At 42.0% G+C, this 26,596-nt stretch overlaps 1 protein-coding gene across 10 annotated transcripts in view; it reads left to right on the forward strand.

Moving 5' to 3' along the window:
- The window catches only part of HDAC4 (histone deacetylase 4), a 263,373-nt gene that overhangs the window by 146,732 nt on the left and 90,045 nt on the right, over positions 1-26,596 (forward strand). For 7 of the 10 annotated variants that reach the window (XM_075027809.1, XM_075027810.1, XM_075027813.1 and 4 more), the window contains 3 exons: positions 9,455-9,605; positions 13,855-13,975; positions 19,683-19,804. In XM_075027809.1, coding sequence (XP_074883910.1) covers positions 9,455-9,605; positions 13,855-13,975; positions 19,683-19,804 — 394 coding nt within the window. The remainder of the gene's footprint in view (positions 1-9,454; positions 9,606-13,854; positions 13,976-19,682; positions 19,805-26,596) is intronic. The other 3 variants (XM_075027805.1, XM_075027808.1, XM_075027806.1) reach the window with 2 other exon arrangements.

The following is a 26,596-nucleotide window of genomic DNA, read 5'->3' on the forward strand; positions in this document are numbered from 1 at the left end:
AACTTAAAAAGCCCGGAGATACCAGGTGTCCGCCTCTGTCTATATTCTGACATGATAGGATTATTCATCTTAGAAAACTGCAGCTGGGTACAGTCAGTGGTAAAAAAACAGACTGAACATTTTGTGCCTTGTTACTACTTGAATGCATTGTACCGTACTCTCTTGCTATTTCTAGACAGCTTCCTGTTCTTTTTTCAGTGACCTTGCCTCATTTTTCTGGTACACAGAGCTGACTCCAAGACTTAGACCTGGATCCTGCAAAACTTAACTTCTGATGGAAGTAACCCTGGCGAAAGCTTTTGCAAGATCAGAGCATTTGCTCTCTTTGAAGGGTGGGGGTGACTTTCCTCATGCCCAAAGTCAAGATCTTTTCCAAGAACAGTGAGGACAAATCTGCACACAGAGGGGGTGGGTATGTCAACAAATTCATATAGCAGCTTGGACACTGGTAAGCCCTGTCTCTTGGTTGAAGAAGTTGTCATGCAACAGGCTGGGTTAATTTGTGCATCTTTCTACCTAGCGTTGGTGGTTTCTGGACAGAAGCTGGATTGCTGAGCCAGAAGGGTTGTCTGCACCGGTCCTTACAGACCTATTTTAAAAGTGATAAAAGAAACACATTTCCTTTTGGCTTCTTCTGAGGTGGGCCATGTTTTTTTGGCTGGAAGGATCAGCACGAAAACTCCAGATTTTTCCAGCTTTGAGATGCATAAACAAGCATTTGCAATGCAAAAACCTCAGTCAAAAGTGAAGTTACGGATCTCACTTCAGTCAGTGGATGCGGTGGCTTTCATCCTGTGAATCCCTGTACCAGTGTCCATGGAGTCTGCTGGCAACAGCCAGCCTTGTCGTCCTTGCACCATTGCTCAGTCTCTTCGCTTTGGGGTTTACAGCTTTCCAGCAGAATACGGAGGTTTTCTGATCCATCGGCAGTGGGAGATGAAAAGCCTGTTGTCCCCTGAGCTCGGCCGCTCCATGTTCCTTTCGTGAAGCCAACGAAGAGACATTTATCCAGTGCATTTTCTTGTTAATTAACCTCCTGAAGTTGGACTTAAATTGGGCTGACTTTTGGGTGTTCTGAAGGCTGAATATCTGATGTAAATGGCAGAAATGGCAGGCTTCACTGGCTGGCAAACAGATACGGGATCTTTTTTTCTTGGTAGCACATGCTTGCTTTTTCTGTGGAGTCCCAACAGCTTTTGAAGTGGTCAAATTTCTGTTCTTTCATCCTTTATAGCATAAGTTTGTCTCCCAGTAAAACGTGTGTGATTTTTTTTTTTAAAGCTAGAAACCTTATGGTCTCTATTCAGTTTGGAATTTCAAAATAAACAGCAGAAGAAGGAATATTTTACAGTTCACACATCTGAATTTTCAACTCCAGTTTTATCTTATTTTTGAACTAGATAAAATAGATCGGAAGTAGTCAAAGAGAATACATAGAGAATCAGGGCAGGAGTAGAGAAATACCCAAGTGGATCCTGCTATTATGCTGGGAATATTGACCTGTTAATATACGCCATCACTGAAAAATTAGCATTCATAAACTTTTCATTCCTCTTGCTGCTTATGGTCTCTCAACAACATTGAGCTGGTGTATGGGAGAATGAAGTTGCATTTAAAACATAGATCATGTTGCGAATAACTTCACTTAGATACACACAATATGAACAACGTTGTTGTATTAATCTCCATGTTTAACTTCCCTGTTTAACTGGTGGCGGTGTGTAAAAATGATAAATATTTGGTATTTACATTGGTGGCGTGTTACCTTTAAATACGATGCTTCTGCTGCGCTTGCACGAGCATCAGATGATGTTGAACATTCATTTTTAGCATGCAGCCTTCCTCCGGGCACCACAGGTGCTGAGGCTGTTGCTGCCTCATGTCAGATGAAGAGCAGCACTTTGCAGTTCGTTTCACCCGCGTGTCCACCCTCTGTCAAATGGAGCTGAACCTGAAATCGCATGGGAACGGCAGCTGATGCCATGTGTCAGCAGCCACACTGCCAGTGGTGCTGTGGATGCAAGTATTCTGTCCTTGCTGCTGCTTTTCCCCGTTTTTTTCCCTTGGTTGTTTGAGAAGCCTGGCAGGAATGCTTTGGTGAGGTCTCCCATCGCTGCCAGCTTTCTGGTTCGGTCTCCTTTCACACAGGTGATTGGGAACAGTGGATCAGATTGGGAATGCAGGACACAGACATGGTCCTCCTTTTCTTTATTCATATTTACTTCTTTGAAATGACCAAAACACACTGGTGGCTCCTCTAGCTGCTCCCATTACAGGATCTCTGTGTCCTAAATCTCTGCTTCTGGTATTGATTTTAGCTTAACATTACTATTCCAGCTACTCTGCTCCTTGCACCCCGAAACAGTTCACAGAGGACATAACCGCTTCTCCGAGGACTGCGGTCTGATCACTTATGGCACAATAAAATCTCATTTAGCATTAAACATCTGGGGCTCCTTCCTTTACAGGACAATTTATATGGTTCTTTGATTTACAGAGATTCCTTTTTTCCATCCGTGGTCGGATGGATTTTCCCTGCTTCTGGTACAAGGTGTACAAATTTGTCCTCCCCTTCAATAATAAGCATGTAAAGCACAGCAGAGGTGAACGCAAAGGAGTTTTCTCCACCTTTAGAGGGGAAAATGGGAGAAGGAACTGAATGTGCTGGGTACTACAAATGGAGCTCACTGCTTTCTATAAAGGTTGTCAGATACTCTGTTTCTGGAGAAAGGGTAAAAACTAGACTGGAGTGACAATCAGGGAGCAAAAGGTACATACACATACAGATGCATTCTCAGTGCTATACCTTTGCAGATATTCAGGACTTAGGGGGACAAAGCTGCTGTGCAAGCTTTTAGCCTTTTAGGAGAGGTGAGCAGTAATGGGATGGGAAGGAAACTGGGATACAAAATTATATCTCCATGTGTAAGCTGCCAAACTAATAACGTGGGATCTTTTCACCTAGAGCTGGCGATGAGGGAACATAACCATCATTCCCTTTCCTGGAGACATTTGAGGCTCATAAACTTGAACACCAGACATTCTCAGTAGGATATGTCTAACCAAGATCAGTCTCTTGCCCAGGAAGCTGTCGGCTGGGAAGATTGTTTCCCTGCATAGTGAAGAGATGTTGCCCACGGGAACTTCTGGCACAGGACTGCCTGCTGTCAGCCTGCCTGATGCTGGAAGGGGGCACGCCGAATATATGTTCAGCTGCTGACGTGTCCAAGAAAAGAGATGATAGACGTTCGTTCTTCTGAGCTGTGCTTTCAGATTTTTGTGTCTTGGCTTCTGCTGAAAACCACAATTTCCCCCCCTCCGGCCCTGTCTCCCAGTACAACTGATTAATTCTGACTAGCCTCCGGTGCTCCAGGAGCTATCTGAAACACGCCGTGACGGAGCCAAGAGAGTGAATCCTGAAACTGGAGCCACAGCCTGAGACTTCAGTAAACAGGATGGGGAGAACATGGAGCAGAGAGTCCAGCCAAAGGAATGGCCAGCATTGAGATTGCTCTAAAATAACCCAATACAACAGTTCTCCAGAAATCTGTCGACATCCATGCTTTGCTTCCACCCATAGCTAATGATTTTTCGGAGGGGGTGATTTGATGTGTACATGTTTGGCGAGTTCTTTCTTGATCATCACCTACAATTTTCCTTTATTTTCACATAATCTGAGCTCCAGATCCTTGTGAATACCTGACTTAACCCACCAAAACTAGAATTTTGCTAAAGAGAGTGGCAGATGATTTGTCTTAAAAACACTCTTTGCACCAAAACCCCAGCCTTGTTGCCTGCTAGGTGAGAGGACAATTATGTGAAGCTTCTGAAAGCATTTAATTGTGTCATGCCTTAACTCAGCCTTTGAGTACAATTTCAGGGGGTGCTGAGAAGATCTGTTTTGGGGTTTTTTTGTCTTGTCTAGCATTAAATTGTCAGGTTTGAAGCTAGTATTTAACTTACACATCCTTACAACTTCTTTGAACCTATTGCCTCAATGAGGAGGCCAACCTCATGTTCAGGGGTGGCAGGTGAAGCAGTTGCTCAAAGTCTCTGAGCTTGCACAGAAGAAGTCCTCAGACTGGAATTGTGACAAGCTGGACCATGCCAGCATGACCTTGGTCTGAGATGGAAACCACGTGTACGTGTGAGGAGGAACGCTGACCCACAGGTGGAGGATCAGGCTACCTCTCCATCTGTGTTTTTTCATAACCTAGCTGCCTTGTGCTGGGAGGAAGTAGGAATCATCTGCAAATATGAAGAGCAGCAGAAGTGCTCAGGGTGACATCCCACCATGCTGGAGCACCTTCAGTAGATGATCTCGAGCATAGATTGAGATGCAAGTTAGAAGTTGGACCCAACAGTAAGCTACTTTGGATCCCAGGAAATGTTTATTGCCAATAAGTATGCCAACTGTTGTTCACTCAGACTTGCATGTGTGATTATCTGCATGAGTAAGGGTGAGCTGTCCGGGTACAGATAGTTTTACCCTGCCTTCCACTAATTGCAGTAAGCTATTCAAAATATATATTATAAAAACCTAAGAGCCACAGTCTAAGCTTCAACACCTCTCCTGCTTTGCAGATCTTAATCAGTTTTACCACAGCATGTGAAGTAAATGACAGAAGCACCTTTAAAACGATGGTTGCATGGGAAAGAAGAAGCAGAGGAGTGTGGGCAGAGAGCAGTGCCTGGCTTCTGGGGGAAGAATAAGGTGGTGTCTGCAAGGTACAGCGATGCAGGAAGGACCCGCATTCTTGCTACTCGTTTAGCAAATTGAGTGGTTATGGAAGTTTTAATGCACCATGTCTCCATGAAATATGTCCTCGTTCTCTCTGGTCAATGGGATCTTGGCTGTCAGCACCATGTGCTTCCCAGGAGGGCACTGGCTGGCTTCTGGGCAGAGGCTGCTGAAAGATTTTGGAGCATTACCTTTCTACTTCTGTTGTAACAACTAAAGGAAACTGTTTTAGCTCCACTTTGCTTAAAAAGAGGTTTCTTTGTGCAGTGGAAGTTGATGGTGTTCTTACTGATAAGGTATCAGTCCCCTTTCTAGGTAGACATGCTTGAGGACTGAAGACAATTGACGAATGTGATGGCAAAATCCACTGCACTGCTGAGTCCTCATGGCTAGCTGACAGTTGATAAATACCTGGAAATGCTCTACATTCTTCTTATTACATTTATTAATATATAAATATATGCTAAAGGAGCACCAGCACCACTAACTCCAGGTACAGTTGAACATTTGTGCAGTTTTCATAAATAGTGGAAGCAGTGACATTAAACATATGCAGGAATCCCCATAGTTATAAATATTTACAAATATTTATTTTGGCAAGAGCACCTAATTCAGATGTTCCTAGCTGCACTCCCTAATACAGTGTGCGTGTTTGTCATGTGATACACTCCTCAAATTGATAGTTGAATTAGTCTGAATGCAAGGGATTTCCCTTGGTGTATCACTTTGTATTTCTCAAATATTTATATTTCATTACAGTTGGGGAAAAAACACACTGCTCCAGCTATGCGCAATTAACACACGGGTGTTGTGGTGTCGGTGTTGATTCATTTGCCAGCAAGAGAGATCTAATGTATTATGTGGTACGTGAGCACAATCTCGCTCAGTAATTAATAATCCTTATCAGAGCCACCTAAGCGTCTCTTGGTATGCCATGAATTGCAGTTCAAGAGATGCTTATGAATTCCTAACTCAGGCACTTTCCAAAAGACCTGAGTGTGGGAGATTGCATCCCACTCAAATGCAGCTCTGAAACATTTTGCCTTTAGACATCAGTAGGCTTTTTTCTTTTCCATTGAGATAGTCAAGGGAAGGTTAAATGCCAGACCAAGCCCACAGCGTGTGAGTATTCCCTTGGCAGAACAAGTTTAATGTGTGGCACGGGAGGGGGGTAAGACCTCGCTGCAGTTGACCACACACGGGTCTGAATACTTGCTACCTGTTAAAATTTGCCTTGACTGCTTTATCTGAAGCAGAAGCTCATATTTTTCTAGAGTTTCAGTTTATTTTGTGTATGGGACAACTTTTGTATGTTAGCAGATTTCCTGTTTCTCCTGTTAGTTGGTAGTGGTTTCTCTTGCTGCTTGTGGGTCTTTTTTTCACAAAGTATCAGCAGAAACATCCATTTTTAAATTAAAAAAACTAAATTGTTTTTAGTCCCAAAATAGAAAATCGGGACACAGTCTAGCATCAAGCGAGTTTTAAATCTAATAAGGTCCTTTTTGCATAGAAAACTGTGATTTGATGTGATAGTTATATCCCACTGGCTCTCTTGTAACAAGATGGGTATCAGTAGCAGCAAGGACGAGCAATGCAAGCCTTTCCTTGGGTCAGCACCCTAAATCCTTATCCAAGGTCCTTGGAGCAGCTGTGAAACCTGGATGCAGTCTGTACAGCGGGGTCGCCCGAGCTGGTGAGCTGGTAAAGGCACTGCATCACCAGCACCCCTGCGTTTTGCTGAGCCTGCACCATATATTTCATGTCAAATACTGTCTGTGTAGTTTGTTTTCAGCCCTAAGTGTGGAGAAATATTTATGCCATAAGAAGACATTGCAGTTCAGACAGAGCGCTCGAATGGGTTTTCTTCAGTCATTTTCTGAGGCTACAGCAGACAGCAACACAGTGATTTCTTTTCGCTTTTCATGGATATGATTGGAGAGGTTGCTGCATTATTTTTTTTTTATTTTTATTTTTTCAACTTTGAAAAGATTTGAAAACTATGTTAAGAATAGGCTTTGTGGAAACAGGGGTCAAAATCAGCAGAAACAATACATCTCTAATGAAACTTCTATAAGCCATCCAGATACAAATTGGTCTTTTCATTTACATTTCACTACAGATGTCAATGAAAGCACAGTTCCTTCTAAAGCATCCTAATGTATGTAAACCATTGCAGGAAGCATAGCACGCAAAGCCTAGGAGACTGCAGATGGAGAGAAAAGGCTCCTGATTTCATAAAAATAACAAAACCTGTTTTAACATATTGTGCATTAAATATTGTTCATTTGCATATTTTCTATGGCTAGGTTATAAAAGCCCACCATGTGGTGGACTTGTTGGAAGTCTGAAAAGATACTCTTTCTCCAAATGGAGACGTGTTAGTGGAAGCTGCTGCTTAATTATAAAACAAAAATAACTAGTTTTCTCTAGGTTTTTTTTGTTTTTTCCTTTTGTAGGTTTTTAGAGTCTGGGTTTTTTGTTGTTTACATAAAATTCAATAGAATTAGGAAGGGAAACATAGGTGCAATCACTGCAAATTCTGCTAACTGGGGTTCGGTGTTTTACAACAGTCTGCCTGCTTGGAACCGGCAGCAGCAGGGACTCCTATATCAAAAGTTTCCAGCAGATAGCCAGGCAGATTGTAAAGTACCTCTTACATTATTTTTTTGCATCTTTATATAGAATGGTATAATTTTATGTGTATCGTCTATAGTGTATCCGCAGCTGAAGCACTGGATAGTACAAATGTACAATATAACAAATTAAAATAAGAAATTGCTGTCAAAAGCTTAAATAGAAAAATGTGCAAAGGGAGAAGGGAAAATCAGTGTACGTGGGGTGGGAGTCTTGCGTACGCACATGCTCTCAGGGTTTGGAAAAGGGTAGAGTGAGACATGTTCTCGGAGGGAGCAAAGTTCCCTGTCTTAATAGCCATGGCTTGCCCTGATCCCTTTCCACATACAGGATTTTGTGAACCTGGAACAGTGGGTGGTATCTGAGCACAGGCACCCGTTAAATCCAGCTTTGGAGAAATCTCATCTATCGCCAGAGCAGTAAGGGTTTTGAAGGTTAAGGTTGCCAGCTTAAAATCAATCTGCTAGTTTATAAGCTGCCAATGTAAAGAGTGCAGAGCGGGTGTAAGGTGATCTGGGCGGCAGGGAGCCAGTGTGCTCCTGCGTTCAGGGGAGTTTGCAAGTGTAATCAGAGCAGCCCAGGTAGATGGCTTTAGCACGTATCTTGCTGGAGAGGGTGCAGATGAAATTGGGAGGTGGTAAATCTTAGTTTGAGCCTTTTTTTTTTTCTTTTTTCTTTTTTTTTTTTTTTTTTAAGAAAAAGTAATTTTCAGTGGAACTCAAGGAGGAAGCCCTGTGCCAGGGGAAGTGCCTTTTGCAAGCCCCATGGAGATCCATTCACACCTAGTCAAGCTGTAAACTGCTGAGACTTGTCATTTGTCATCTGCTTTTCCACAGCCCAGCTTGCTCCTGGCTGGCTGTCAAGACGCGGGGTGTTCTCTGAGCACTGACAGGTACCACCCCAGGGCCCAATGGATTGAACCCCTGTCTCCAATCCCTGGGGGAATCATCCCTCGTGGGCCCAAAAAGGATGCTCTGGGCTGGGGAGGTCCACCCCAAATTTCCCATGAGGTTGGTATGTCCATGCACATCTTCCAGGTGCTGGGATTTGGAGACCCAAGGTGGGGACTTGCACAGTGGATGGGGGCAGGAGCCTTTGGTGCTTCAAGTCTTAATTAGGCAGCCTATCTCTCAGTTCTTCCTGTGAATATGTGCTGGGATAAATCCTTCCTTGAGAGATTGTTGGAATTTTTTTTTTATAAGGAACCAATTCTTTTATAATTAGGCTCAGAAATGGGTGATGATCATGCCCACAAGGCAGCTAGTGCTTTTGCATTTAGCTTGGGGTGTGAGGTTTGCACAGCAGATGGGAAGTGACCAGCGTTTGATGAAGTTAAAAAGATGTAGTTGTCCCAGTCCATGGGAACTGCTCTATATACAGAGAGAGAGAGAAGGACTGTTGGAGAAATAAGAGTGCAGAATCATATAATTAAAGGCCTATTCAAAAAATCATATGCACAAGGGAACTGAACTGGTCTTGCAAAGCCTGTGTTGATGATGGCATATTTTGCTGCTGACTTGGTGAGCTCAACAATATTTCTTCAGCACAGGGTTTGTACATGGTGAATATATGAGTGTTCGTAATTAAAGTGTCCTAATGGGGTTTTACTTAAAACAGACGATGGAGAGAAAATGAAGATCCAGCTGGAGTAGTGGTTTGCACTGGCTCAGCGCAGGATCGGGGCACCAGGCTCCAGCAGGGCAGCAGTGGCAGCAGACGGCTTGCGGAGCAGAAGTGGGGACGCAGCAGCACAGTGGTTGGGGAAGCACCTATTTGGGCGGAAGTTTTTTGTCGCTTTCTCAAATTAGGTGCTTTCTGAACAGGATGCTTGTGCTTGTAAACAGACCGTGCCCTGAAGCCCAGCGCCTATAGTGCCTATGGTTTAGCATAAGTGCTGTCCTGAACTAGAAATGGGGCTACATGAAGTGAGCTGCGGTGCAGAAGCCTCTAGAGGAAAATGCCATTTTTGTTATTTCTATGAATTAAGCAACTTTATTCTCACCTGATAGCAGCTTCTGGTTTAGCTCTCGGAAGTCTGACTGTTAATTTGCTCATTTGCCTCTCGTCCCTTCTCCACAGCAGCAGCAGGAGATGCTGGCAATGAAGCATCAGCAGGAGCTGTTGGAGCACCAGAGGAAGTTGGAGCAGCACCGACAGGAGCAAGAGCTGGAGAAGCAGCACCGAGAGCAGAAACTTCAGCAGCTAAAAAACAAAGAGAAAGGAAAAGAGAGTAAGTAGCAAAAGCTCACTTGTTTCAGTAATGACAGGTAGAGCAGATGAATGGAAGCCATAAAACAGCTTTATAAAGCTGGAGAAACCTTCATGATAGTCTCTCTACAGAGCTTGGCTGCACAGGGAGCTTATGTAAACTGTTAGGATGTATTGAGGGTAAGAGAGAAATGTATTTCTATGCTTTATCTTCATTTTTGTCTTACTAAATGCCATTTTAGCATTTTTCAAAAGGAAGCGTATCATCTCTTTACTTGATTTAACATTTTTTTGAAGTATTTTTGGCAGCATTCCTAATGGAGGCAGAATATTAAGCCCATAAAATACACCAGATGCACACTGCATTTCTTTTTCTTTTACTTTTCTTAATTTCACTCTTTTAAGACGTAGCCGAGTTCTCAGTTCTTAGCTTTAAAGTGTTTTCATTCAGAAAGTGCTTCTTTCATGAGGTTACAGATTGTGGTTGGCTTTCCCACGTGTCATTATGCACTTCATGAGATTCAGTGAAATGATTATGGCCTCACAATTTCCCTTATCAAAGACACTTTGCTTGCTTGTTCGTTTTTCTTTTAGAAGTGAATGGGAGGAAAAATACCTTGGCAAGTTGTACTATCAACTCGTTAGGTCTTCATTTCAGATGAAATAAAGAAGCCTGTGATGGAAGAAGCAGAGAGGGCTGAAGGGTACCAGGAGATGGGATGCTGTCTGGGGACCAGGAACAAGATAAAGCTCCAAGATGAATGTTTCTAGTAGGAAAGGACTGGGGTCTAGGAGACTAAAAAATATTGTCTGAAGGTTGAATTCCCCACTCACTGCATGTGCATCTTGCAATGGCAGAATTTAAGCTGCAGCAGCCAAAATGAGGCAACGCACAGACCTAGCCCAGTATCTTTGCAAAGCAGTTCATAGGAGGTCCAGCGTGTCTGTGTGTGTTTGGTTTGGGTTTCATTCGTTTTAAATACAAGAAAGACCAAAGGATCAGAATCTACTTAAAAGAAGCAGTTCAACATTGAGGAGTGATTAAAGGTGATGATAACGCAGGTTTGCTACTCTGGTGCCTGGCTGGCTGCCACGTGTCCATTGTCCTCTGGCCACTTTTTGTTATTTTCCAAAGTAAAGGCAGTCAGTTCAAAGTGGATGAAAACTATAAGCATTTCCACTTCACCCTGCTGTTCTCATCAGCTGTTGATATTGTATCAATGTTTTGCTGGGCCTCTCTGCAAAACTGGTATCTGGCTATTCTCATTAAAGTAATTTGCAAATAAATAAAAATGCCTGAATCTCTGTAAAATGGCAAAAGCATCAAAGCACCTTTTGGATGAAACACATAGGTGTAGAGGAAAAAAGCAGAATTTGGGGACGTTAGTTGAAGATCCTGTTCCCATGGCTACAGTTTTATTTTTAAATTACTTTTTATTTAAGAAGTACTGTGGTGTATAATCATTATAGCACCTCAGCTCTTAAGAATACTTAAGTTATTTTTCTCACATCAGAAAATTTTGCTAAGTGCAACACAGCTAAAATTGTCCTGATCTGAAATAGGAAGAGTGTGTAATAGATGTATAGTTTATTCTCCCTCCTTCCTCCATCACTGTAAGCCAAAATATGTTGTTTTGTACCTTTTAGAAGGCAAATCACAAATCAGTTTAGATTAACATATCAGCTTCTTGCGTTCTCATCTTGGGAGCCTTAACCTGTCCCTCATGAACCAATATCTGCTAGCATAAAGCTTTTGATCAAAAGCATGACTTCCACGAAAGGAAGAAAAATGTCTGTGAAAGTAAAGGTGGTTTTTTTGCACAGGATAAGGAGCGATAGTGGTCATCCTGTCTTTCCGCTGTTAGGATTGAACCTAGAACCGGTCCTGTGCATCGGTGTTTCCAGGCACTTCTGGGCATTTGATCTCTTGCTGCTCAGGCAGCCTTGGACCATGGCTCGTCTTGGACTTTCTCCTACAAGTTGGCGAGCTGTAATCAGCCCACACTATCATTAAGGGTTTTCTCCTGTTAATTTTCATTTGTTCTGCTCCTCTGCTCTTGTGTTATGTAACCTCCTCCTTCTGCCAGAGCCTGGTCCTGCTTCTGCCCTCCCTTATTCTCTCTCCACTACCCTTGCCTTATCCTATATTCAGATACTATTTGATCCTGGGACAATATGTAACTTGTTTTTATCTCTACGGTAGTAATCTGGCTCAGTCTCTTGGCTCTTTAGAGCCATCCTGTCTGCTGTGGCTCTCTGCTATTTGCAGTCTTGTCAGTTGATCTGCTCTTTGCTCCCTGCTCCTCTTCGATACTCAGGCCCTCCGAAACAAATAGACCAGCTTCACAGCTTGGTTTTCCCCACCGCGCACAGCTGCTCCCCCAGCCAGAGCGGCTGCGTGGGCTCTTGCTCTCTGGTTCTTTCTCCCTCATCCTCCTTTTACTCTGCCATGCCTTTTGCTTTCATTGGGGTTGAGTGTCTTGCTTCCTGCCTGTGGACTTATTCCATATGTATGGGCTTTTGATATCTGACTTCTGCTTTTGTCCTCTTTGCTTATATCCCTGCATGGTGTATACTGTCACATATGTGACAGGTTGTCCCTTTCTGCCTTCGGAGTCCTCTTTAACATCTTTACTGGATATTGCACACTGCTTCTGCCTGTAACAATGTGACTGGGTCCAAAATAACCCAGTATAGTATACTAAAAAAAAAAAACCCAATTTAACTCACTTTTAATCTTTCAACTCAAGGGTCAAGAGCTGAGAAAAGGTCAGAAGGTCTTGCATGACAGCTTGGTCCATGGCTCTGGCAAGCGTTGCCCAGGGAATGGGAAGCCTACACAGCTTTATCTTGTTAAGCATATATGGGGCCTTTCAGCTTCTAATTAAGGAGGAAGACATGCTAGGGGAGCTTTTGTAAACCTCAGGATCCAAAAATGTTTAGCTTCAAGTCTTCTAAATAATGTCAGAATTATCCAAAACTGACAGAACACAGCCATGTTTGATTAGAGATGCTAATAGAGTAAAGGTGACACTTTTTGGAGAGAGAAGGCCTTTAGCCATGAATTTGTCACCTATTCTGATCTAGCCACGTGGCTTGCTACACTTATATGAATTTATGTCCAGCTCTTCAGTTGAACTTCCTGTTGGGCTACATGCCAAACCTACGTTTGTAGAGCTAGTGAGAAACGCAGGGCTCCAAAAAGGTGAATTTTCAAGCTTCTCAACATGGCTTCAGTGGTTGAACAATATTACATCTTCAGGCAGTGCTTTATAGAAATATTGCAGTTTTCTTCTCTTGTGGAGATACAAAAAATTGTTTCCCCTGTCTGTCAAATGTCATTGTTGAGTAGGATCCAGGAGACAAAAGATCACCCTGTTGTATTTTAAGTTTTTATTCCCTGTAGGGCAGACAGTTTTCCTGGCCTTTTCATTTTCTTGTAGCCCAGATATTTTCCTTTGGAATTCCTGCTTTACACCATGGTATAGATGAACCATCATTTTCCACATGTTCTGCCTGCCAAACTTTGTATGCATTACTCCGTCAGAAACTCTGCCGGCGAATCTGTTCTGTCAACTGAATGATAATTTTAATCCATCATCGCAGTAAAACAGACTGGTCTCTATTGTGAAGAAAATAATGATTAGAAATTATACAGTTGACATTTTAACTCTATGCTACAAAATTACTGACTTTCTTTTTAAATGTTAGATTTTCTATTTGAAGAAATAGATTGCACACTTGTAAATGAATTGGAATATTATGTAGGTCTTATTGTACACAGATACTTTTGAACAAAGAGGTCCCTATTTACAAGAGTTCTTAAGACAGAATCTACATATGAGACATTCGTCTCATTCCCCTTCTGCTTGCAGATGTGACATTTAAAAACTTGAGTGTACACAAGACCCTTTTTCTTAAATACCTTTGATTAAAAGAAAGCTGGAATACCTAGTACAAGTGCTTTATTCTGAGTGTATTTTTATGCAAGTGTAAAAATCCTCTTCAGAGATCTTTTATAGTGAAATGATAAATCTCTGATTAAATCTCTGTTTTCAAACATAAGTTGTGATTATATGCAAAGCTAAAGGCAAAAAAAAAAAAAAAAAGGGAGAGCTCCTTACTGGAGGCACTTTGTTCTTTTCTCTTTGAAAGAAAAGTTCTTCTTTTGGACTGGAAATCAAAGATTTAATTCTGAACCTTTTTAGATACTTAAATTCTTTAAAGTATGTGAATTGATTATATAACCTTTTTTATTTTTGACATTTCAGGTGCAGTGGCAAGCACAGAAGTAAAGATGAAATTACAAGAATTTGTCTTAAATAAGAAGAAGGCATTGGCACACCGGAATCTTAACCACTGTATATCCAGTGATCCTCGCTTCTGGTATGGGTAAGTGGTACTGGCCTTATCTTTATGATTCAGCCGGTGCCACCTTTTTTCACAGTTGCTGCAGATGTGGGGAATAGACCTGATGTATTTACTGGATGAACCAGAACAGTCATAGAACCAGGGTTTGACTTTGCTGAACATTACCAAAATGCATTTTTAAGAGAGTTTCAATGGGAATAATTTTCGTATCTTCTCTGATGGTCACAGTATTTTTGTGACTGGAGGTCTTGGCTGTCATCTTTAATCCACAGTTATTCAAACTCGCAAGTTCTACCATCAAGATCAACCTTTATAAGTTCTCTAGCTTTTCACCCAGGATTTTGTCCTGCCAGGTGTTATAAAACTTGAACTTTAGTAAAATGGGGAAATTACTTTTTATGGTTATTGCATATCTCGAGTGAATTGCAACTCAGGATAGTTGAGCTAGCATTACATTTTTAAAGCCTTTAATGCTTACTGCTCATCTTAATCTCTCAAAGTTGGAAGTTTTGTTTACTTGGCTCTTCTGTGTAAACTGCTGGAAACATCAAGAGCGTCCTATCTACACTTCTAATCACAATTGCCCCAACATCTACGTTTTCAACTGAAAATTTTCAGCTGTTGGTCTCCAAGAAAACTCAAATGTCATCTGGGCTGAGAAGGTAACAGTTGATGTTATAATGACATGGGAACAAAGAGTGACTTCTTCAACTAGTTCAAATGCACCAAATAGTGAATATAAACAATGGCATTATTAACAAGGTACAAGTTTCAGTTCCAGAAATTAATTTCTTCATTGTATAAAAGAAAATCAGAAAATTTGAGATTATTTAAAAACTTCCACTACTATAATATTGTGAATATCTATATTTAAAAAAAAAAAAACAAACCCAGCATTTTGGATGTTGTCTTTTTTAATGACCATAAAATTAATGAAATTTTGAATGACAAAAGTCAAGGAAATTTTGCAGTGAAATTTTTGTTCAAGCTGAGTGTCTGACAGTGTTTTAAGTCTTTAGAAATTATACATGTATAGCGTGTATACAGGGATGATGAGGTCATAGCCAGAAGATGTTTCCAAATCCAAGAAACTAAGCGGAAATTAAATTTGAAAGATATCCCAGCTATGAGTGAGTACAGAAATGTTGAAGTGTAGTTGGCAGAAAATTTCAAGCATTACTCCAGTAGGGTGAGAATGAGCAGTTTTAATACATCTCTGAAAATCTAATCTGAGACTTGGAAATTGTATGGTTATGGCACTGGTTAAAGTAGTGAAATGTTGTTAGCTTATGCAAAGATAATATTTAAGGCCCACTAGGTCGGTACCAAGGACAGTAGAAGACATAGGAGAAACTGAATTTTAGTCAAGACAACATAAATGTCTTTTTTAGATAACTGATTTTCCCCTGTTCTTAATTGAGACTCACTGAGAAATTTGGGGATTTTATTAAAGGCGGTTGAAGACTGAGCCATTGTGTTCTCCATTTTTTCCAGTTGGTTAAAATGCCTGTTAATGTGAAAGTGGTATAAAGTCAATTAGAATTAAGGACAGTAAATAAGTACTTTCTTCCAAACCCTTTGATCCTTTAGCCCTAGAGAAGCCTGGCATAGAATTGCCATGGTAGGTGAATTTAGAAAAGAGAAAAATAAATTTGGGAGTGGTCTGAATTGCTTATGTTTTGCACAGTTTTCAATTAACTGCTTTGTTGCCGAGAATCCAGCATTCAGAGATGAATTGAAGAGCAGCAGTCTGTAATACCCCTATACGTTACAGGGCCAGAGGTGATGCAGGAGGTTATTTAGCCAAGTTGTGTTTAAGGTTTCAATATGTTCCCTGCCTTGCTTTAAGCTAATGCTGAGAACTTTCCGAGCACCAATATACTGTTTAGGTTTATTGTGGCATATGTTTAGGTTCATTGTGGCATATGTTAATCAAAACGTCCCTTTCCTGTGATGCTCCAGGGATGCCAACAGGTAGAGACAACGTACAAACTGTTGCACAAGGGGCCATCCTTTTTCTTATGGATTTAACGGGCTTGCCATCCCCTCATCTTCCCTCCATCTGTTTTGTGGTGGGGAGAGGATCAGTATTCTGATTTCTAACACAAGATGGGAAGAAAGAGCCTCAGAGGCCTCACAAATCTTTGTTAGGGTCTGTCTCAGTGATAAATTGCAGGCAGGCATGAGCTTGTTCTGCTCAGCCTTTGAGGAGGGCAGATGGCAGCAGGGCTGCGTGACTGTAGTGTCTTATCTTGCGGTGGAGGATTTTTAAATGCACCCTTCAGTTGTTAAGGCAGAAGTTGAAGATTTTTCAGTTCCATTCTATTTAAAAAATATATTTTTAAAAAAAGAGAAAACCTTTAAATTAATTACATATTAGTGTTTATTTGTGTGGCATCTCATAGGTTACCAATTCAGTTATAGAGATATTTATGTATGCACATACTTCTAATGTGATTCAATTGGGTGGTGTTTGGATTTAACACACGCAAATGAGGCTTGCAGAAGATAGACTTGATGCTCCTACTGTGAGCAGGCAAGCCAATTAAGTGGTAACAGATGCTGAAATAGTCTTTTAAATGACACGCCTGCTTTTAAGCACTTCCTTTGGTCTTATTAAGGTTTGTGAATTCCTTTTAAAAAAAATGGAAAGCATTACTTCGAAAAAACAGATTTCCTAAGGGTATTGAACACCACAACAGTTCTACGTCAATGGCTGTGACATGAAATATGTTCTGTTGACATGCAAAATAGCTGTCGTTCCCCTGGCCCTTTGGACCAGGCTTTGGTTGTCCACTGAGATGTCCAGATGCTTTTGCCTTCAGTATCTTGTATCTGAACTCCATTATACACCATCAGTTGCTGGTGCAACATTGAGTGTTTATAGTTAGTGAATATTTTCTAATTCATCACTGACGTTAAGGTCATTGTCGCACACACGGATCAACCCTTGAGATGAAAAGGGACCAGTTTTAAAGGTTTTGCAGAATATAGTTGTCATCCAAAGGATCTACGAGACAAATGAAAGGAACTTAGTAATGCTTAGTAATGTTTCTTGGGGGCTTTCACAGAGGTCTTGCTTGGTCTTCAGCTCTATGGTATTCAAGCCACTTTGTAAACTGTTTAATATATACACCTCCAGTCTATATGTAATTGTTTAAAATAGCTTTGTGGACCATAATTTTCAGATTACATTGATGGTAGACAACAACAAAAGAGGTTCTTTTGAATTTCGTTGCCAGACTGGCCCTTCCATGGGTTCTGAACCCACTGGACAGCCCTGCTCTCAGGAGGTTTTATTCTTCAGGATACGTAACATAAGTAAGCGTGGCGTAGCAGGAACGCAGACAGAGCACCTTGGGCTTAGCAGACAGGGCTATTATTTCCCTAGGAAGTTGTCAGAAATGCACTTGGGAAGTAGCCACTCAATGCGGTAGCAATCATGAAAGGGAGTTTAACTGAGTATTTGCATGGTAAGGAGGTAGAGATATATAATTACATATTAAATTATTCCCATGTACATAGGTGTCTACAGTCTCTGTACACAAAACATTCTAGCACAGATACATGCTTGAATATATATCTTCAGTTTATGTTGCATGAATATATTTTAAGTATCATGCATGCTTTGCTGTGTGGATGGGATTTTGAAGGACCTCAGAGCTCAAAGAACAGGGGATGCGTTATGTGAAGGTATGTGCTTTCAGGAATGCCTGCAAATTCTATTTAGTATATAATTTCATCTCTTTCAAGACCTCTGAAATTCTTGAACGGGCATGCAGACCAGTGCATTTTGCTCGAAGCAGCATAGGCAGTTGGATCCCAGTCCTCGAGCCATGTAATGTATTCCTGTTTGCAGAGTTAAATATCTGTCATTCAGCAAGCCCGAAGCACATCTAAACAGGCCCTTTGATTTCCTGCGCATTCCCTAACAAAGTGATGAAAATAGCTTCAATGTACATGATTGTGCAGCTTAAGTCATGATTAAAAAAAAAAAGAGAAAGAAAAGTTTATTGCTTGTATAGGCAAGAGCAAAAAATGTCATTGTGTGACATGATGGGTTTGAGGTCTCTTGGCTTGCAGCATCCAGGCTTCCTGTTTTTGAAACATCTCTCTGTGCTGCCTTCCCATGGTATGAGCAGATCAGGGCAGAGAAAGCGAGTTCTGTTTTCAGGAGGGATTAAAATATTTTTCAGTTTGGTTCTGTTTTGATTTCAGGTGATGATTAAACTGTGTGTGCATGTGGGCATTTATTGGTGCAAATGTCAAAGAGTACACGATGTGCGTGAATGCTAATGAAAAATACAACTGTGTAAAAGCCCGAAAAATTCCTCTGTCTGTATGTACAGAGAAGTTTGGAATATAAAGCGGGGGGGATTAGGAAACCACAGTGAATCATACTGCTTGGTAAGAACTGTGGGTATAGAAAATTTTGGTGTAGATGTTCAAATAAACTTTTCAGAGTTCTCTTGTAACAAAATCATGTAGAAAATATGATGCATTTTCCGGATGTTTCGTTAGCCCCTTATTTTTTGAAGGGTGTAACTTGTAGTGGAGTTGATGCTATGGATCTCACCAAACAGCCTACTTCTGATTTGAGCTTTCAAAACGTACTGCTCAAGGAATTGAATGAATTGGTGTAATTTTCAACTGGGAAGGGCTCATGTTGGTTCTTTAAAGAACTGTTTGTAGGAGAATATTTTTAACCAAGGTCTCCAAGAGTGCCTGATTATTAGGCAATGTAAAATTTCAAATATTCACTCCTTTTGACGAAGTGCTCACTTCCTGTTGTCCCATATTCTTTAGTATTTTGAAGAAGTAATACAGGGTTTAAATTCTGTTTATTTAAACTTAAAATGTAAGATTGTTGATAGCTGTATGGCTGTCACCTGTACGGCTAAATCAGTCATGCTGTTAATGTAGCTACTCTGCTAACATGCACAGTCTGGAGACTTCCTGAAGTCTGTCCTGATTGAGGTTGTTGAAGCTCCTGAGAAATGGCAAAGCTGGGCACAAGTCATTAAGTAGGAAAGATGCAGCCAACAAACTGGTAGGAGGCTTAGAAAACTCATTCATTATTTAATATCCTTAGCAAACAGACTGTAATTTACTTCCAGCAGCCTGCTCAAACAAAGCTATAAATTATCAGCTTCGAGAAGTTAATCTGGAAAGGTGTTGAGTACTTTGGCCCTATCTCTGCGAAGTATTTGGGTTGGGAAGCAGCAAAGCAAAAGGCAGAAGACCACCTATGCAGCATGGCTGCTGTTAGCCAGTTTAAATGTGTGGCACAAAACGTGCTCATCCTTTGGTTTTGTTTCATCCTTAGACTTTGTCTACTATGTCTGGGTTTTATTCAGTGAAAGAAAATTGTTCATTTGTGCTACGGTTGTGGGGAGTAACAACACCTATGCTTAGCTTCAAGAATATGACTTGGCAAAATGGAGCCCAAGTACACACTTAAAATGATATTCATGGTTAAATACCTTCGTGAGTTAAGCCATGCTCAACAGGGTAATTCTTATACTGAAAATTAGGCATATATTTAGTTACCTCCTGTATATTAGACTTAAATGTCTTTTTTGTATGAATGCCTAGAAGGAGAAAGCTAGTACCAAGATCTTTTTCTTTGCACTGTTCCCTGCTAAGGTAACAGACAAGGTGAAGCTGCACTCGTTCCCTTTGTGTGTCACTGGTGTAAAGCTTCTCCCTTCTCTTTCCTTCTGTGCAGGAAGACACAGCACAGCTCTCTGGACCAGAGCTCCCCACCCCAAAGTGGCGTATCCGGCACCTACAATCACCCTGTACTGGGGATGTATGATTCCAAAGATGACTTCCCACTCAGAAAAACAGGTAGCGCTCATGTTGATTTTCTGTGTTGCCTACTGTCTTTGCTGTGACACTTGGTCCTCTTACTTTTTTTTCTTTTTTTTTTTTTTTTTTTTAAAAGGGCATATTACCGAAAAGCTGTATTTCATGGGGTGATTTATTTAACAGGCACCCACTCCATCCTGCTCCCTCTTCATCTGTCACTGTATGTGTAGTGTTGGAGGGAGACTGGAGTTTCTTTGGGTGTGCGAACTTACAAAGCTGCAAGCAGGAGACAGGGGAGTTGTGTGTCAAAGTTTGTGAGATGTTTTCACAAAGTCAAAGCTAATACAGAGATCTGGGTGTCTGAAGTCAAAGTATGTTTTGCTGAGTGAGAAAAGTACCAAGAAAAGTTCATTTCTTCTGGGATTTGCATTTTATATACAAGTTTATACTTCAAATAAATAAAAATGTTTCTGCCAGTCAAAGCGTCAGGACTTCCTGCAAGAGTTTTGGTTCACACCTAGACAGTTATTTCTCAGTTAAGTTTTTCCCTGCACAGTGGCTAAGCAGGTCAGTTATTTCTCAACTATATATTATGTAAACCAGGTTGTTTTGGTTGGCTGTGGTCCTCAGTTCCATATCGCATGCCTGAGCCAACACAGCCTCAGCTTCTAACCTGGCCAGCTTGTGATCCTCGGCTGCTTCCTTCAGGGAATAGCTGAGCTTCCATGAGCTTGTCCCAGTTTGGAGAGCAATGCTGCTCGTGTGGATGATGCAGACTGTGTGTTGAAAATCAGTTCAGAATAGGAAAACAACTTTTCTGTAAAGATGGAGTGGAGGTAAGAGGAAAGCAGGGGTATGATTAAACTTCGCACCTTCTGCAGGTGCTGCCTAGCTATTTCTCGAGTATGCTTTGTGGATCTTCAAACATGGAGGGATGAGTACCAGCAGTCACAAAGTGTGTCGTCCTTGCAATAAGGAATGATGACTGTGTGTTAACCAAATCTCCCTGTGGATTTAGTACAGTCTTTTCTCAAATTGGCTGCCCTAAATCAGTTCCCAAGAGCTGGCAGCCCCTCCTTTTCCTTCTGGGAGGGAGGGAGGTATTCTCGTGGCACTACTTCTCCTGATGGTTAGAAGTAGAGCAGGTCTTGGGTGCAGTGAATGGTTTAACACAATTCTTGTAAATTTGGGGGTTTTGATTCTTTCACCATCTGACAAGAAAAAAGTAAACCTCCATGCTGCTGCCTTGTGCCTCCGGCCTCCCAGTTCCATGCATTAAAAGACGTTTTTGGGAACGTCTCATTCTGGAAAATAGCACCTGGCCTGCTGGATGGATCTGTGGATGGATTCCCATCTGCTGTGTGGTAGGCTTTTTTCCCGCTCACCAGGCATGATGGGTTGGGTGACAAGTGCCAAACACTTCAGCGGCACAAGAAGTCAGTAAAAAATTGGCAAGCCCTCTCCAGGATATGTGTTTTTTTCCTTGGACACACCCTGTACCTTTGGTGGTGGTAGCTTTGACTGTGCCTTTTCTGGAGGACTCCAAAAGCAGAGCTGGGAAAACTGGATTTGCTGAAGGGTAGGGCATCCTCTAATCTCTGCTTCTAGATAATGAAAGACCAAACACCCCATTAGGTGCGGAAGATGCTGCTGCGTCATCAGTGCCCAGGACAGCCAAAGTGATGCTGTCTGGGCTTTGGGACTTTGCCTTTGGTAGGGAAGGTGAGTGCTGGTAGAGAAATGCCCTCAAAGGAGACTTCCTTCAGCTCTAAAGCTGGTGAAGCACAAAGATGTGCTTGGCGTACACGTCTGCCTGGGAGGAGGAACTCAAGCCCAGGCTGCTAGTAGCCATTGCTGCCACTCGCTTCTCTTCTGATGAAGGCTTTCAGGCTCCTCTGGGAAATTGCAGTGTTTCCACACAGGGAAGCATCCCTCATCACTAAACCTATCGCTTAGGGCCTGTGGAGAGTGTGATTCCAAGAGATTTTTTGCTCTTTCCTATACCTTGTGAAACCAGGTGATCCATTTCTGGTGTGTTAGCATCCACACAGCATAAACGGGCTTTGACATGCTTCAAAACCTCCCTTGCTCATCACTTCAGGGTCCTTACTTGTCAGTTTAAGTTTGAGGATCAGTCGCCCTTCTTGCTCTCAGTGTTGCAGAAGGGGATTTTCTACAGGAGAAGGAAGGCGTCTGCACATCTTGCTCCTTTGCTGCTTCCCAAACTGAGCTCTCAATAAGACTCTGGCTGAATAAAAGCCCTGTCAGACAGGATGAATTAAGGATGATAAATGTATCTAATCACATTATTAAAAATGGAAGCAACCAAAATCATTGTTGTTTTAAAACAGGAAGATGTTGAGCTGATTTTGTTTTTCCAGAACGCTGATGCTTGTTCTTTTTGGGCACCAGCATTAATCTTTTGGGGACTGGTCTGTGATACAAACGAGTTCACTTGCAAAGTTCAGGGGAGAATTTTTTTTGTTGTTTTCTTTTATTTTCCTTTCAACACAACAGCACTTCAGTCTCTGGCACAGCAATATCCTGCAGAAATCCCATTGCCAAGAATGTTAAGTTGCTTGGAGAAGAAAGGCTCCTGAACAGTCTGGTGTAAACAAAAGGCAGGAAAGGCTGGGGCCCATCCTAAATAAAGTTCTTTATTATGGGTGAGCTTTTCAGATTTTTGGCACCAGGCAAAACTCTGGCTTTGTGTTTGTAATTTAAAACCACCGTATCATGTAGTCCAATTTTATTAAATTTGATTAAATATTTGCAGTTCAAATAACAGAGTCCAGCACAATACAGTTCTGATTACCAGGGCTGGAGTCTGACCAACATCATCGTTAGGGATAGGGTGACTTAGGGGGCTGCAGGAAGGCAGCTTGAATGATCATTTCTTCTAGGGTGCGTTTTCAGAGCTCGCAGCATGTCCTGCACATTGAGAAATTTTTAGGAAGAATAAATATGTCATTGCACTGGGTTTTTAAAATACTGCCTTTCTTTACTCTGATGTGGTCACAGGTTATCCCTCTGTGCACACTTGGAGATAACTTACTAATCTAAAACCCGCATATGAATGTCATGAGAGAGACCTGGTGAATTGGCCACACTCGCTTTGGTAGAAGGAGATGTATGCATGAACGATGTCTTAAGAGCGCTTGAAAACGTTCAGCATGGGAAACAGTCAATGCTTGCAACACACTCCTAATGCATCCTTGTCCCCTGAAATCCTACCCTGTCTGATTTGCTTTGCTAAATTACGTTGCAGTTTCTTGGCCATTCAGTTTCTGCATGAAATTGTTTTCCTGTCAGGCTGCTGGCTGGTGCAGTTACTAATTGCTTGAATCCTGTTCTTAGCCTGGCTGGGGGATGAATTTCACTCACTTCCCTCTATCTAAACACTTCGGGATTGTTCCTTTTTTTAACTGAACTAAGAACAGTTTGGTTGGTGCTGCTCATGCTTTTTCTGTTAAATAACTGGATTAGCACAAGGACTTTTATTTCCCCTTTTGAGTAGTTTCCTTTATTAGATATATGTTTCCTTTAGTGTACGCATTTTGTTGACAGCAGTTGAGAGGGGAAAATATAAGTGACCTTTTCTGCTCCCAGATCAAGGTTGGTGTCTTCCAAATTTAATGAAGCTTCATTATGTGCTGTACTGGGACCCTGTAAGAAAATCTCTGGAGAATCCTTTCAGAATGATTTTAGAGTCTGGGTCGGGGCAGTCTTTTGTAGCTTGTTTTGATAACCCTAAGAGTTGTTTGTCAACAACTTGCTTGGAGCAGGAGCTCCAAGTTATTTTTAATGTAGCTTTTCAGTTCTGCGTTTCTAAGGAATACGATGTCCTTACTTTCTCTCCAGGAGCAAGGTTGTTCATGGTGTTCCCTGCTTTGTGGAATTTGAGCAGTGGACATATTAAAACATGCTCTTAATTAGAAAGCCAACACAACCACCGTTATTGAGATTTGTAAAAGACTGAAGAGAATAATTTAACATGCTTTTCCTCTTGCTTACATGGAGTTTTTTTGTTTGGTTTTGTTTTGCTTTTACATCCTGTGCAGGGCTGGACCCTGTCCTGTTGGACACTAGTTTTCCCACTTACTCCTGCATAGAGGTAGGGTAAGGATTCCTCATGTTCATTGGGACTTGACAGCTAATCAGGATTTCTAATGAAAGCCAAAGCATTTCAATTAGTTGTCATTAAAATCAGGAGAAGTTTTGCCAAACTCAGCACCTGCTAGAGTCTCCTGGCCAACACTAATTCAGCTCACTGGACTGTATGAACTGGAAACATTTCTCTGTATCTATATTTAAACCTGACCCCAAAGTGAGAAAACCAGCTTATTTCTTTTGAAGTACTCGCAAAAGATACTCTCCACAGTTCTAAGTGTAAAAATGGCTGCATCTGTAGGACCCGTGCAGGTTGTGAAGCAGGCTCAGATCTCATCATGGTTTTGCTCCTGCTGTTGGATAAAGCAAACCTTCCCCAAGAGAGCTCATCTTCTTTGACCCTCCTCATGCCCATGCGGGAGGGGTCTGTGCCTTTGCTGCAGCTTAATTCCCCTGCCCTGGGCTGACTGCTGCTCTTTAAACCTTTCTCCTGACAGATCTGTCAGGGGAGGTGAGATTTTTGACAAAGCTGCTGTTATCAAAAATGTGCTACTGTTTCATTTTGTCTTTTTTTTTTTTTTTATTTGTGCTTCTCAACCCTCTGGTGTTTGCCAAACCGCTGTGGTTCATTGCACACAAGAAGACGTCCTGCATCCGTCAAGAGCAATGGGTGGCTGTTTTTTGGTGTCTTTGGCTTGGTCCTTGGGCTACTTGGCCCATGGCTGCTGCAGCCATGGTCACTGTTCTGTGAGGCATCGCTGAGGCTCTGGGTCCTGGCTTTTCCTTTACCTCCAGTGTCACAGCTGGCTGGAGTGGGGAGGTGAAGATGAGAAGGACGTTGATGGACATGAAGATTTTAAGGAGGCAAAGGATTCCTGTGGTCCCAAATATGTTTTCACTGCAGAGCTGTGGGATAGCATCTCAGGGTGTGAGTTTCCACTATTTCCAAAGCTAGACTGAATTGAACGCTAGACTGGGACCTTACAAAGACATCTTTGGCAAGTATATGTCTCTGAATTTCCTGCCTAGATAGTAAATGAGCGTGTATGTGCGCGTGCTTGGGGAGAAATGACAAGTAGAAAGTGTGTCAGACCCCTCTTTTCAGCTCCTTTTCTCTGGGGACCAGGAAAGAACAAGTATCCTACCTGAAAACCTGCCATCCCAGCAGTGTCTCTTGCCTTCTGCACAAGTCATGACAGAAGAAGAACTGGTTGTAGGTCAAGTACTGTGTCTTAGGGCTTGTGGTAAAGGAAAAAAAACCCTGTCCTCAACCTTCACAGCCCACACAGGTTGAGAACTGGCAGGAAAGGTCCAAGGAGAAGCTTTTAGCTCAGCATTGTCAGCCCATGGCTTATGCACCCCTTTGCTGCAGTGAGTTTGCTCAAGAGTGAAGGAATGCAATGAAAAGGAGACCTCTCCTTGTACTTGCCTGTATGTGGTGCAAACGGGCAGAATCTGGCCCATCTGCCACTTGGAGGGCTGCCCCTGGCCAGTGGTTTTCCTGAATTTCACCACCATTTGCGACCTACTGCAGAAGGAATCTGACCAATAGATCACCTGTACTGATGGTCCCGGCAACCACTGCAGCTTCCAGCTCACCAACCTCCTAAAAGAGATAGAAAAGGTCGATGTTGTTCTTCTGGCTGAATCAAGCATGAGCAGATTGGGAACGACAACTTCTTCGAAGCCCCAGCTTGTACTTAGATGCATGACGCTGAGATGTACCTAGGCTGCAGGGTCTCAATCACTTGCTGCCCATTCAGAGCTGGCCATGAAACAGGCAGCGTTGTCCTTCCCTGCCTGCACGTCCCCGCCGGGCACCACAAATCGGAGCTTGTGCACGGTGTATGCTCACTGGCTCGTGATGCGGAGCCCACAGGCTGGCACTAACCGTCTCACGTTTGCTAATATTCTTATTTTAATGTGCAAAAGAGAGAAGCCCGAGAGAGGAAAGCATCCAGCATCCCATGATGTTGTTGGTTTCCTCACAGTATTGCAGAAACACAGAGTTGTTTGAGTATTATTTGCATCTAAGCAGGTGAAATTGTTCTGAACTTACTGCATTGAAAAGAAAGAAAACGGAAAATGAAAGGATTTGTCAATAATTAAAATGCTGCATTTGTCAAGAAAGGCATAATACCTCTCTGAGTTGGTTCTGATTATTGGAATGTTTTAAACGGTTTGTTTTATGACAAATATTGTTTAGAGGAAAATAGAGTAGGCTGAAATCCCGGTGCAGTGTGGGAGTATAATTTAGAGAAAATCTTTGAGCTTTGTACAGCATGGAGTGTCACTCAAGTTCAAGAGTATCTTTGCTTTCCCACCCACGTTGTCCTTCCAGCTGACGTGGTCAGAGGTCTGGCTTTCCTGTCCCAGGGACCCACGCACTGCCTCAGGGTGCGCTCTGCTGAGAGGAGGCACTGACCTGCATGAGAAATCTCTATTGTTATAAATACCCCTTCCTTCTCCAAGTGGAGGACGTCAGTCTCTCTAATCCAAAAATAACTTATTAAAGACAAAAATTACTTTATTACTGTGATGCTACAAAGTAGCTCTTCAGACCAGCCCATTGACATTTCAGAGAGCAGCAGCAAACCAAAGTGCAGTTGGAGGACCAGCAAATGCCTGCTTTAGTCCCTCCATTTCTTCTGACAATCATGTCTTAGTGCACACTGGGCAATTCTTTGCTCCCATGTTTTTCTTCTGCACCAGCGGCTAGGA

This window comes from Buteo buteo, chromosome 5, assembly GCF_964188355.1.
Source record: "Buteo buteo chromosome 5, bButBut1.hap1.1, whole genome shotgun sequence".
Classification (NCBI taxonomy): Eukaryota; Metazoa; Chordata; class Aves; order Accipitriformes; family Accipitridae; genus Buteo; species Buteo buteo.